The 13180-nt window shown below is 39.5% G+C and overlaps 1 protein-coding gene across 2 annotated transcripts in view; it reads left to right on the top strand.

Annotated features, from left to right (window-relative positions):
* Positions 1-12966, top strand: part of AK4 (adenylate kinase 4) — a 71121-nt gene extending 58155 nt beyond the window's left edge. For both annotated transcript variants that reach the window (XM_081308561.1, XM_081308560.1), the window contains 3 exons: positions 7864-8036; positions 11292-11410; positions 12532-12966. In XM_081308561.1, coding sequence (XP_081164687.1) covers positions 7864-8036; positions 11292-11410; positions 12532-12646 — 407 coding nt within the window. In that variant the 3' untranslated portion in view covers positions 12647-12966. The remainder of the gene's footprint in view (positions 1-7863; positions 8037-11291; positions 11411-12531) is intronic.
* The last annotated feature ends 214 nt before the right edge of the window (positions 12967-13180 follow it).

Here is a 13180-nt window from a genome sequence, read left to right as displayed (position 1 = left end):
CCATGTCGTTTGCCCAAACCCAAGCCACCATTATGCAATTGGCACTTACTGATGCACTTATTTCTAAGAACAACTTTTTTCCCATTTTCCCTTTATTTATTTATTTATTTGCTACGATTTTTTATTGGTGCATTATAGTTGTACATATGAATGGGATTTGTTGTTACATTATTTGTACATGCACACAATGCACAATATATAGTATATTTTGGCCAATATCATTCCCCAGTGCTTCCTCCTTCCCTTCCAACCTCCCACCCTTTGGTCTACTTCCCCCACTGATCTCCCTTTGAATTTCATGAGATCCCTCCACCTTTCCTTTTTCCTTTCTAGCTTCCACACATAAGAGAAAACATATGACCCCCAACCTTGTAAGTTTGGCTTATTTCACTTAATATAATGGTCTCTAGTTCCATCCATTTTCATGCAAATGACATCTTTCTTTTGTCTTTATGGTTGAATAAAACTCTGTGTGTGTATGTACCACATTTTCTTTATCCATTCATCATTGATAGAAACCAGCTGGTTTCCATACTTTGGCTACTGTGAATTGTGCTGCTATAAACATGGGTATGCATGTATCACTATAGTGTGATGATTTTAATTCTTTAGGATAAGTATGGAGGAGTCGAATAGCTGGGTCATATGTTGATTCCATACCTAGTCTTTTTGGGAACCTGCATACTGATTTCCATAGTGGTTGTACTAATCTACAGTCCCACCAACAGTGTGAAAGTGTTCCTTTTCCTTCACATCCTCTCCAGCATTTGTTATTATTTGTATTCTTTATGACTGACATTTTGACTGGTATGAAACAAATTTCAGTGTAGTTTTGATTTGAATCTTCCTAATTGCTTATGTTGAACATTTTTTTCATACATTTGTTGGACATTGGTGTTTCTTCTTTTGAGAAGTGTCTGTTTAAATTTATCTGCATATTTACTAATTGAGTTATTTGATTTTTTTTTTTTTTTTGGTGTAAAGTATTTTGAGTTCTTCATATATCCTAGATATTAATCCTCTGCTCACAACAACTTTTTGAGTTGGGTGTCATCATCCTCACTGTGGGCTGGTCAACCTTTCACAGGATGCAGTCAATCCCCAGCATTACCATTGCTTATGGTCTTTGTGGACCACCACCACCTACTCCCATCCCTCCTCCATTGACCGTATTTAGAGATAAGATCTTTAAAGAGGTATTTAAGTCAAAATGAGATCATTAGGTTGGGCCCCATTCCAATATGACTGGTGCTCTTATGAGAAAATCTGGACACAGATACATACATACAGAGGGAAGAGGACCATGCAAAGACACAGGAAATGACAGCCTCTCTGCAAGTCAAGGAGAGAGGACTCAGAAGAAACTAACTCTGCCCACACTTTGTGCTCAGACTTCTAGCTTCCAGATTGTAGCAGAACAAAATTTCTGCTATCCAAGCCATCCTTTCTGTGGCATACTTTATTATGGTAGCTCTAGCAAACTGAAACACCCTTGTTTTACGTCTGAGGACACAAAGGATCAGAGAGAGGATGAAACTTGCTGAATTCTCTGTTAGGACTAGGAAACAGTCACAGGCAAGCTGATCTTTGATTTCTGGTCCACTGTTCTCACTACCAAGGCCCCTCCCCTGCCATGCTGCTTTCTTTTGAGGTAATGCATTCACAAGTACTTGTGTTTCTTCTGACAGGAATGGCCTGAACAGGACTAAGCTAGCTGAGCATTAGCAAATCTGGAGACTTCCCCTCTGTTTGTTTGGGACCTTCCTTTCCAGTTCCCATCTTCCCACCATCTGTTCTTATTTGTACCTGCTTAGAAATAGTCAAACCTACCAGAAATGAGCTTGATAACAATCACTAATATCATACTCTTGCTGAGAAGTTTGGTGGTTCTTAAATCAGTCCAGGGTAGCTATTAAAATTGCCTAAACAAATTTTTTAAAAAATCTCAGTTTGAGATGTTCCACTCTAGGAAGGCCTGGGACAGAATTTGAACATTCACAATCATTTTTTTTTCTTTTAAATCTTCTTGGTGATTTTGATATCCCATCAGATAGAACCCTTGAAGATCTGATATGTCTTGTTTTATCTACTCCCAGGTTTTTGTTATTTCCCATTATCCAGTAGCAGATCTGAATGTCATTGCTCAATAGGTAGGCACTACTCAACATATTTTTGAATTCTAGGTCAGTTGAGTTCTGCTTATTTTGTACCTCTTTGTGTTTTCCTCCTCCAGAGGGCCCCAGAGGTCACAGACAGTTGGGAGCTGAGCAGGACAGCGACTCATCACGCAAGAAAGATTTGAGTTTTTATTTCTTGAAGGGATTCATGCTGTATTTTTAGTTCCCCTATTCTTTCCTGGTGCCTCATTTTCAGCTCTCGGACTTTCTAAAGGATAAAGAACACTGTTTTCTCGTCAGGGTAGTAGTTGGTTTGAGCAGAACATAGGGCTGGGACTAAGGTTGAGAAGGGTCGTCTTTAAAATTCTTTGTATATACTTAACAGTGAAAAGTTGAGTTTGTCTTATGATTAATACATGACTGATTATCTAGGTATAAATTATGTACACATTCAGTATCACCAAATGTGTTATATTTCCTATCAAATATACCCCTCAAAATAGAATGAATGAATAAAATATTACAATAGAATTTGCAATACGTGAAGTAATTCTGGATACCTTTACTTTAGGAAATGTGTTTCCATGATTGGGCTGGGGTTTGGGAAGGGTGTAGATACAATCTTGTTTTTTTTTTATTGGTTGTTCACAACATTACAAAGCTCTTGACATATCATATTTCATACATTAGAATCAAGTGGGTTATGAACTCCCATTTTTACCCCAAATACAGATTGCAGAATCACATCGGTTACACATCACATTTTTACATACTCTTGTTTGTTTTTGACAGACATCTTTCAAGCTCCAGTTGTTGTCTTGATGTTTTAGCCGTAAGTGGGTTATCTGGAGAAAGAGAAGACCTGGCCATCATTGAAAGCATGACCTGGTGTGGATGGCTCATAGGCAGTGAGGAAGGCTCTGAGTTTGCAGCAGTGGCTGGCAAAACAGCAGATGCCCAAAACAGGGGCATGGGACAGCCTTTGTGTGGCGTCTGTCACATGCAGCCCTGTAAACAAACACTCTGAAATCAGCTTGGATTCACACCACATTTTTTTTCTTTTTTTTTTATTGTTGGTCGTTCAAAACATTACATAGTTCTTAATATATCATATTTCACAGTTTGATTCAAGTGGGTTATGAACTCCCATTTTTACCCCGTATACAGATTGCTGTATCACATCAGTTACACTTCCACTGATTTACATATTGCCATTCTAGTGTCTGATGTATTCTGCTGTCTATCCTATTCTCTATTATCCCCCTTCCCCTTCCCCCCCTCCCCTTTTCTCTCTCTACCCCCTCTACTGTAAATCATTTCTTCCACTTGTATTATTCTTCTCTTACCCCTCCTTTCCTCTTATATGTAATTTTGTATAACCCTGAGGATCACCTTCCATTTCCATGCGATTTCCCTTCTCACTCCCTTTCCCTCCCACCTCTCATCCCTGTTTAATGTTAATCTTCTTCTCAAGCTCTTCGTCCCTACCCTGTCCTTGGTTACTCCCCTTATATCAAAGAAGTCATTTGGCATTTGTTTTTTAAGGATTGGCTAGCTTCACTTAGCATAATCTGCTCTAATGCCATCCATTTCCCTCCAAATTCTATGATTTTGTCATTTTTTAATGCAGAGTAATACTCCATTGTGTATAAATGCCACATTTTTTTATCCATTCATCTATTGAAGGGCATCTAGGTTGGTTCCACAATCTTGCTATCGTGAATTGTGCTGCTATGAACATCGATGTAGCAGTGTCCCTGTAGCATGCTCTTATTAGGTCTTTAGGGAATAGACCAAGAAGGGAAATAGCTGGGTCAAATGGTGGTTCCATTCCCTGCTTTCCAAGAAATCTCCATACTGCTTTCCAAATTGGCTGCACCAATTTGCAGTCCCACCAACAATGAACAAGTGTACCCTTTTCCCCCGCATCCTCTCCAGCATTTGTTGTTGTTTGACTTCATAATGGCTGCCAATCTTACTGGAGTGAGATGATATCTTAGGGTGCTTTTGATCTGCATTTCTCTGCTAGCGATGGTGAGCATTTTTTCATGTACTTGTTGATTGATTGTATGTCCTCTGAGAAGTGTCTGTTCAGGTCCTTGGCCCATTTGTTGATTGGGTTATTTGTTATCTTATTGTCTAATTTTTTGAGTTCTTTGTATACTCTGGATATTAGGGCTCTATCTGAAGTGTGTGGAGTAAAGATTAGTTCCCAGGATGTAGGCTCCCTGTTTATCTCTCTTATTGTTTCTTTTGCTGAGAGAAAGCTTTTTAGTTTGAGTAAGTCCCATTTGTTGATTCTAGTTGTTAACTCTTGCGCTATGGGTGTCCTATTGAGGAATTTGGAGCCCGACCCCACAGTATGTAGATCATAGCCAACTTTTTCTTCTATCAGACGCAGTGTCTCTGATTTAATTAAGTTGTCATCTTTTTGGGGGGAGGTGGTGGTCATCTTTTTGGGGGGAGGGAGTGGCTACCAGGGATTGGACTCAGGGTTCAAGCCACTGAGTCACACCCCCTGTCCTATTCTTGTGTGGTGAGAGTTGCTGTCCTGCTCAGCTCCCAAGTTTTTATTTAGAGACAAAGTCTCACTGAGTTGCTTAGCACCTCTCTGTTGTTGAGACTGGCTTTGAACTTGCAGTTCTCCTGTCTCAGCCTCCTAAGCCCATTCTCCTGTCTCAGCCTCTCAAACCACTAGGATTACAGGAGTGCACCACCATGCCTGGTTTAAATTGTCATCTTGATAACTTTCCAATGAAGGAAAGATCCATGGAAATGGTATCCTCATTTGAAATGATTTAGCATTACTCAATATAAAAAGAGAATAAAATTATGGCATTTGCAGGTAAATTGATGGAATTGGAGAAAATCCTGCTAAGTAAAGTAAACCAATCCTCCCCAAACCAAAGGCCAATTGTTCTCTTTGATATGTGGATGCTGATCCATAATGGGGGAGTGGCATGGTGTAACAGTGGTCCCTTCACCTTCTGAATGTAGCCCTCATTGCTCTAAGGCTTTTTTTTTAAGTTGTAGATGGACACATACCTTTATTTTGTTTATTTTTTTAATGTGGTGCTGATTATCAAATCCAGTGCCTCACATGCTAGGTAGCATTCAAGCGAGCGCTTTACCACTGAGCCACAACCCCAGCCACTAAGGCTTATTTTTTTTAAAGTTTTTTTTCTCTTTCTTCTCCCCTGTCCCCCTCCCTAACAAGATTAGGGAGACAGTGATATCTTTTATTCTGCTAATTAATTGCCCTTGAACACACCCATTACAGGAAGGAGATGCCTGCTGAGGATCTGGGAAATGAGTTCTCCCAAATTAACACTAACACCATCTGGGCACCCCGGGACCCCCTACCAGAGCATACCTGAAATGTAAACCCCTTGTCCTTCCTGATTGAGAGAGTCACTTGGGACAGGAGTCCTTGTGTTTCTCCTTTGCTAGCAAACCTTTTTTTTCCCCTCAAAACCGTGTCCTTATTATTAAATTGGCATTGATTGGCATTGGACAGAGAATGAGCTTTTGGTTACAATGGAGAGAATTGGCCCTGGGCAGGGGTGGGGGGCAGGAAAGATGGTGGAATGAGATGGACATCATTACCCTAGGTACACGTAGGATTGCACAAACAGAGCAACTCTACATTATGTACAACCAGAGAAATGAAAAGTTGTGCTCCATTTGTGTACAATGAATTAAAATGCATTCTGCTGTCATGTATAACTAATTAGAACAAATTTTTAAAAATGCAAATATATAATAATTCTATATAAAATTAAAAGTAATTTCCTCTTTGGATGTTGATTTTTTTCTTTTTGTTAAACTGGAGATTGAATTTACATCCTCAGTTGTTTTTATTTTGAGACCTGGGTGTGTCTAAGTTGCTGAGGCTGGCCTTTGAACTTGCAATGCTTCTGCCTCAGCCTCTAAATTGCTGGGATTACAGATATGCACCACTGTGCCTGGCTAGATGTCCGACCTCTTACTATATTTCCTTCCAGCTCTCTATCCATCTGGTTCTTTTACCTAACTAGGATATAAAGACTTTTAAGAAGTGACATTAGATACAGAAAGGTTTTTGCTAGAGCAGACAAACTGTAATAAAAGATAACTACAGAACTGGGGCAAAGCACTTGCCTAGTATGCGTGAGGCACTGGGTTTGATCTTCAGCACCACATAAAAATTAACAAATAAAATAAAGGCACTTCAAAAAGTAAAAAAAATAATTAAAAAAAGATAACTAATGAGCAGTCCTACCCCAGGCAAATCTGTAGTTACATTTTAAACAGCTCAATCCCAAGGAGGCAGCAGCAACAATGTAATTTGGGATCATGTGACATAACTCACCCAGAATTTGAAGAAGTCATGACTGTGAGCCCAGATTTTAGTTTTGTTGCTTATTTACCAACATTTACAAAGTTAGGAAGAATTTATAACTTTGGGGGGAGTATCCCCAATAGCATTTCTTTTTTGTGTACTGGGGATTGAACCCAGCGCCTCTCACATGCTAGGCAAGTGCTCTACCACTGATTTCCATTCCCAGTTCCAAATGGTTTAAAATACTTTTTTTTCCAGAATAACACCTTAAATTTTGTATTATTATTTAAAAACATTTCCCAGCTCTATCGAGGAATACATAACTAATAAAATGTAACTAATAGCCAAGGTGTACAATGGATTGTTTTCCTACACTTGTGCAGTGGCATGTCTGTTGTCACAGATACTCGTGAGGCTATGGCAGAAGAATGAGTTGAGTCCCAGAATCTGAGGCCAGCCTGGCCAGCACGGTGAGAGTTTCATTTCTTAAGAGTAAATAAATAAGCCAGGCCTGTGGCACACCTGTAATCCAGTGACTCAGAGGCTGAGGCAGGAGAATCTTGAGTTCAAAACCAGCCTCAGTAAAGTGAGGTGCTAAACAACTCTGAGACCCTGTCTCTGATAAAATACAAAATCGGGCTGGCGGTGTGACTCAGTGGTCAAGTGCCCCTGAGTTCAATCACCAGTACCCCTCCCCTCAAAAAAAAAGAATAAATGAATAAAAAAATAAAAGGATTCAGAATATTTCAGGTACACAATAGGGAAGTGTTGACTACATCACCATGCTTTACATTAAAGTGTTTACCTTGGTTAAAATGCAGATGCAGGTGAAGGTTAGTAAGGATCCTACTTTCACTGATTGATGCCTTAAAATATAAGTATATAATTATTTGTGATAACTTAAGAATAATGTACAAGTAGGCTGTTAGAGCTGATAGGACACAACATAACTACTTGTCCTTTCTCTTCTTCAACAAAGAGAAAATGGAGTGCTATAACTTGCCTGAGGTCACACTGGTAGTTAAGAGCAATGCTGGGACTTGACCAAACTAGACCGAATTTCCTGAAAGTATCAAGTAAAGTCACTGTTAATGATTTCTAGTTTAGTGCACTTTCTACTTTTGTCAGTCATGTGACTCCTTATATAGCCATGAGGTTATTAACTGATGGGTATTCTTCTAATATTAAACTTATGGGGGTAAATATAATTTTTTTTTGGTTGTGTTGGGGATTGAACCCAGGGCCTTGTGAATATGAGGCACTACCATCCCCAGCCCTCTTTTTTTTTTGTTGTTGTTTTAAAGATATAAATTCTTGGTTGAAGCTCCTTTTTGGATTATTTGTAGATTTGATTGTTATGTCATTGAAAATGTTTCAAGGACCAACTGGGTCATGTCTTGCATTTGTTTTATTTTCAACATTTAGGTTTTCCAAGGACAATAGTACAGGCTGAAGCCCTTGACAAAATCTGTGACCTGGATCTAGTGATCAGTTTGAACATTCCATTTGAAACACTTAAAGATCGTCTCAGTCGACGTTGGATTCACCCTCCTAGTGGAAGAGTCTATAATTTGGACTTCAACCCACCTCATGTGCATGTAAGAATATACAAAGTGCTTTTACAATCCGGCAAGAAAAAGGCAAAATTTTCCAGTTAAAAAGTGAATAGAGGACATGAATAGACTAGTGGTACCTGCCTGTAATCCCAGTGACTTGGGAGGCTGAGGCAGGAGGATTGCAAGTTTAAGACTAGGCTTGGCAGCTTAGTGAGGCCATGTCTCAAAATAAAAAATAACAAGGGCTGAGAATATACGTCAGTGGCAAAGCACCCCTGGGTAAATTCCTAATACCACAGGATGCTGGGTAGGGGGTACTCAAATTCAGTAGCAGAAAAGGGAAACTTAAGGAACAAATAGTGGATGTCACTTTAGATCCACTGGACTCAGCAAATTTTTAAAAATATAGCATCTATGCTGATGGGGATCAGGGAAAAACAGCAGTCTCATTTTCCGTTTGATAAAGTATTAATAGACTCTTTTTAAAAGTCTTTAAACAGGTAAAATCATGTAGAGTGAAATTTATTTCAATATTTGTAATGATCAAAAAAATCAAAGAATGTTCATCTATAGGGAACTGGTCCAATAAATTGGAAAACATCCATATCATCTAAGAATATAAAGAATAATCAATAAAAATAATTAATTAGATCCCTAGGACTGCGCCCCCCCCAAAAAAGGACAAAAGAGTACTTAGTAGTACAATGCTTTTTGATAGGAAGAAATTTCCTGAAAGTATCATTGAACAAGAAAGTCACACAGAATGGTCTCCTTTTTGCAAAGCAGTAGATATGCTGTCTGTGTTTATAAGGCCAGGGAGTAAGTTATGAAGGAAATATCCTACATTGGCAAAAAAGCTGGGGTGGATAGGATAAGGGAGTGGGGTCACAGCTGATGTGTGTGAGGGTGGGGGAGAAGCGTTTAAGGAATGGAAAGATTGCCCATAAAAATTCAGTATAATAATTATGTGGTATAAAAGTAGGCAGATGTAATGATACTGTAACATTTGTTTAGAATAATTCCTCCCCCCACCCCTTTTTTGTACTGAGAGTTGAACCCAAGGATACTTTACCACTGAGCTACATCCCCACTTGGTCCTTTTTAATTTTTTACTTGGAAATTGCAATCCTCCTTTTGCAGGCCCCTGAGTCTATGGGATCACAGGTGTGTACCACCATACCTGGTGTAAGGGTTTCTTTCTTTTTTTCCTGCCCTGTACCGGGAATTGAACCAATGGCCATATGCATGCTAGACAAAGGATTACCTCTGAGCTACACCCCCAGCCCCTGATATAAACCATTTCTAATTTATCTTTATGTTAAAAACTGACTTCTCGATACAGATTGAACTAATGCATTAATCCAGTCTAATAACACTTAACTCCTGTTCTTGGTTGCTAGGTAGTATTTCTTGTCATTATCCAAAGTATTCTCCAAAGGTGGAAAAAGCAGCATTATGTCTCACTGGGTTAATTTTTGTGGAAAAGCCTTGACTTGAATACAAATGGAAATAGTAATTACTACAGAAAATCACTTCCAGGGTTAATGATGCCACCCCCACTTCTGGCTGGTAATGTGTCAGTAATATCCCAACTGAAATCTGTTCCTTTAGGTTAAGCAATAAACTCCTTTTGAAGTTTTCTTCAAAAAGTGTAAATAGTTCTGTAATACCTTCCTTAGAGCCCCTTTTTATTTATTCACTCATTCATTCATTTTAGAGACACTGTCTAGTTATGTAGCCCAGGCTATTCCCAGTCTCCCAAGTAACCTGGACTGCAGGCATGTGCTGCCTCTCCAGGCTAGATCCTTTTTTCGTTTTAACTCTAACAAGCTACAATTAGGAAAATAAACAGTGGGAAGAAAAAAAAGGAGTTCTGACATAGATAGGAAGTCCACTGAAGTCCACCACAACACCTGACATCTTAACTTTATCCAGATCTACTAGTGCAGATTCTATAAAAAATGAGAAGCTTTATTACTGAGTTACTTTCCCAGACTATTATAGTGGTATTCCCAAAGATAACAAAGTGCTAACCTGGCCAACTCTACCAACCCTCTTCCCAGGAAGGAGGGATGCTGTTGCCCTAGTGTCATTCTGGTCTTTCTGGGAGTAGTGTTGTATTTACTGGAACCCTTCTATGAATTTTGCGCATTGTGGTTACTTGTAAAATAAAGAAGAGAGAAATCTAGGTGATGCACAGACTGGTCCCATCCCCAGCTCTCCTGTCATGTCAGTTAACTACCATGGAATACACGTGATGATTATGTGGTTCACCAATAAATCACACATGTATGTCATGCCCCCGAGACCCTGAGCTGTAATGGAATTTCAGTGTGTTTCAAATTTATGGCCAGTTTCTGATTATTCATTTGAGTTGCCTGAGCCTTTTGGTTCTGCTCCAGCTGCCTTTGACAGATTTATTTCCTGTGACTTTCCCCTGATGAATGGTAGCTACGGACATGAGAGGCAACATTCCAGTGTGTCCATTTTGTTCCGTGTAAATAGGTGTGCCTCCTAGGGAGATTAAAAGATACGAAAAATCAGTGTTTGTTTAAATTACAATTTTTCAGTTCTAAGAATGTTGTCCCTGATTTGGGTCATGATTATTTTAATATATTTTTAGATATGTCATTATTTGATCTTGTAAAATAACCCGAGATAAATTTCAGAGAGGCTCCATAGTAATTTGAAAGCTGGCAGAGATGTCATCCTAGAGATTAGAATTTTTCCTAAACAATCAAATTGGTTATTTAAAACGTTTTATTTTCCAGATTAAGAACTCAAGCTTTAGGGACTGGGGATGCAGCTTAGTGGTAGAGCACTTACTTACTTAGCATGTGTGAGGCACTGGGTTCAATTCTCAGCACCACATATAAATAAATAAAATAAAGGTCCATTGACAACTTAAAAAAAAAAAACTCAGGCTTTAGAAAATGAGGCAGTTTTAGGAATATTTAAATATTTAAAAGGCCAGAGTGACATTGTCCAAAGGTTTTTTTGTTGCGGAGGTTGCTTGGAATTTAAATTGAATTGGAAGTCTCATTTATCAACAATAGTGGACCATATTTGGAAGGATATGACAATTAAAAAAGATTCAATGCCAACTCTCAGAAAATAATGTCAACACACTGCAACCACTAGCTCTTACTCAACTCCCTTCACAGTGCCCACTGTCTCCCAGCTGTACTTATTGTCTTGTAGAGTCATAGGTGAGTACATGGGTTTGCACAGGAAAGTTCTGACCTGTGGATTGGTCCAATGGTTCATCGTACTCACTGGTTTCTCTGGTGGTTTCAGGGAATTGATGACATCACTGGTGAGCCACTCGTCCAGCAGGAGGATGATAAGCCTGAAGCGGTTGCTGCCAAGCTAAGACGGTATAAAGATGCAGCCAAACCAGTCATCGAACTATACAAGTGAGTGTGCTTTATTTTCATGGCAAAGGATCAACTAAAAAGTATTTGGAGACTACTGGGAAGGACATTGGACTGAGGCAGGGAAATGTTTCCTGAGTTGGATAAAGGTCCATTGTCTCCCTTGAAAGTGGATGAAAATGCTGGAATTGTACCTGGGAGTCCAGGAGTCTAGGACTTTTTTTTTTTTTTTAATCTTGGAACTGTTTATAAAATAAGATTCCCTCCACATAAGTATGTGATCTGGACAGAAGATTAAGCATAGATGTGTTTGTAAGGTATTTAACAAAGAAAAGTCAAAACCAGGAATTTGGGATTGCAAATTCAAATGGCTACCAGGGCCAGACAGGTTTTATGTATGAGTCTTAAGGATGAGGATGTAGCTCACTGATAGATTGCTTGCCTTGTGTGGGTGAGGGCCTCAGTTCTATCCTGAGCACTGGGGAGATGTGCTAAACCATGTAGTTGAACTGTACAGCACCTAGGCTGATCATCATCACCACGGGGACACACAGGCACAGTGTGACATTTTTGAGGAGAAGCAGAAATATGACTCTGTGTGGAAGGAAAACATCTCAGCTTTAATCTTTCAGCAAATTAAAAAATTTTAAGTGACATGAAAGACAAACAGATGCTGGCCATTTTGGGGATAGCAGTTTACAGCTTCTGCTATAACCAACTTCTCACCTTGTAGATCCCCCAGTTCCCCATTTAGCAAACCTTTAGATTTGATAGTCTGATCATTTTAAGATTCATACTGTGGTCCACGTCTGATTTTTATAAGTATCACGGGTTTTAGAATATCAAAGATTGTCAGTGATCTGCTTTTGAAAAGTATATTTGAGGCAAATTTGGGATTGTGCCTGTCACATTATCCTTTTTTTTTTAGGGCAAAACACAAGGTGGCATCATGCAAGCAGGCCAGAATTGCAAAAGCCAGTGGCCTTGTTTAGCTGTGCCCAAGAGAGGCCTCCCAAATTTGAAGTTGGGAAGTTTTGGCAGTGTGACGTGTGACAGAGACCACAAAATCATGCTTTTTTTGTATCCCAGACTTTATCTGTGCTAATGCTGTGTTAAAAGGAAACCAAACATGCCTTTGTGTCTGTTGGACTTTTGTCTTTCAGGAGTCGAGGAGTGCTCCACCAATTTTCTGGGACGGAGACAAACAAAATCTGGCCTTATGTTTACACACTATTCTCCAACAAGATCACACCTATTCAGTCCAAAGAAGCCTACTGAGCCTGTCCCATGGAAGAACCAAGAAGATGTGGTCGTTCATTCAATCGTGTGTGTAGCATTGATGCCATGTCCAAATTAGAAGTCAGCTGAGATAGCGTACAGCATCTTTTCTGTGTAAATGGTGAACTGATAGGAAAACTAGTAAATAGAAAGAGCTCATGAGGAGGCCCTCCTCTGTCTTTCAAAAGAAGGCAATTCTGGACCTGTCAAGCCCTTCACAAGCAAGCCCGTGCAGGCTGGATTTCAGGTGTCTAACCTACACTCTAGTTGGGTTTGGACAGCCAAGTTGTTGCTTTAATAGCCTCTTTTTGCATGTGATGACGGTGGTCTCTGGTTCTCCCCACCCTTCCAAGGCTGTATTGAAACACAGAACCAGTAAACACGAGAATGCAGAGGACACAATGCCACAGTTCTCTGCTTTGTGCCCCCTCGTAACAGTGGAATTGAATCTTATTGCTCTCAGTGGTTGCTTATCTTGAGTGACTGTGTTCACAATTCAGTTTTTTTTCCTGCTAAGAGTAACGCCTTTAATCC

Source organism: Spermophilus citellus (genome assembly GCF_964194105.1).
Source record: "Spermophilus citellus genome assembly, chromosome: 9".
NCBI classification, from domain to species: Eukaryota; Metazoa; Chordata; class Mammalia; order Rodentia; family Sciuridae; genus Spermophilus; species Spermophilus citellus.
Note: the sequence above shows the minus strand (reverse complement) of the source record. Positions and strands in the feature narration are given on the sequence as shown.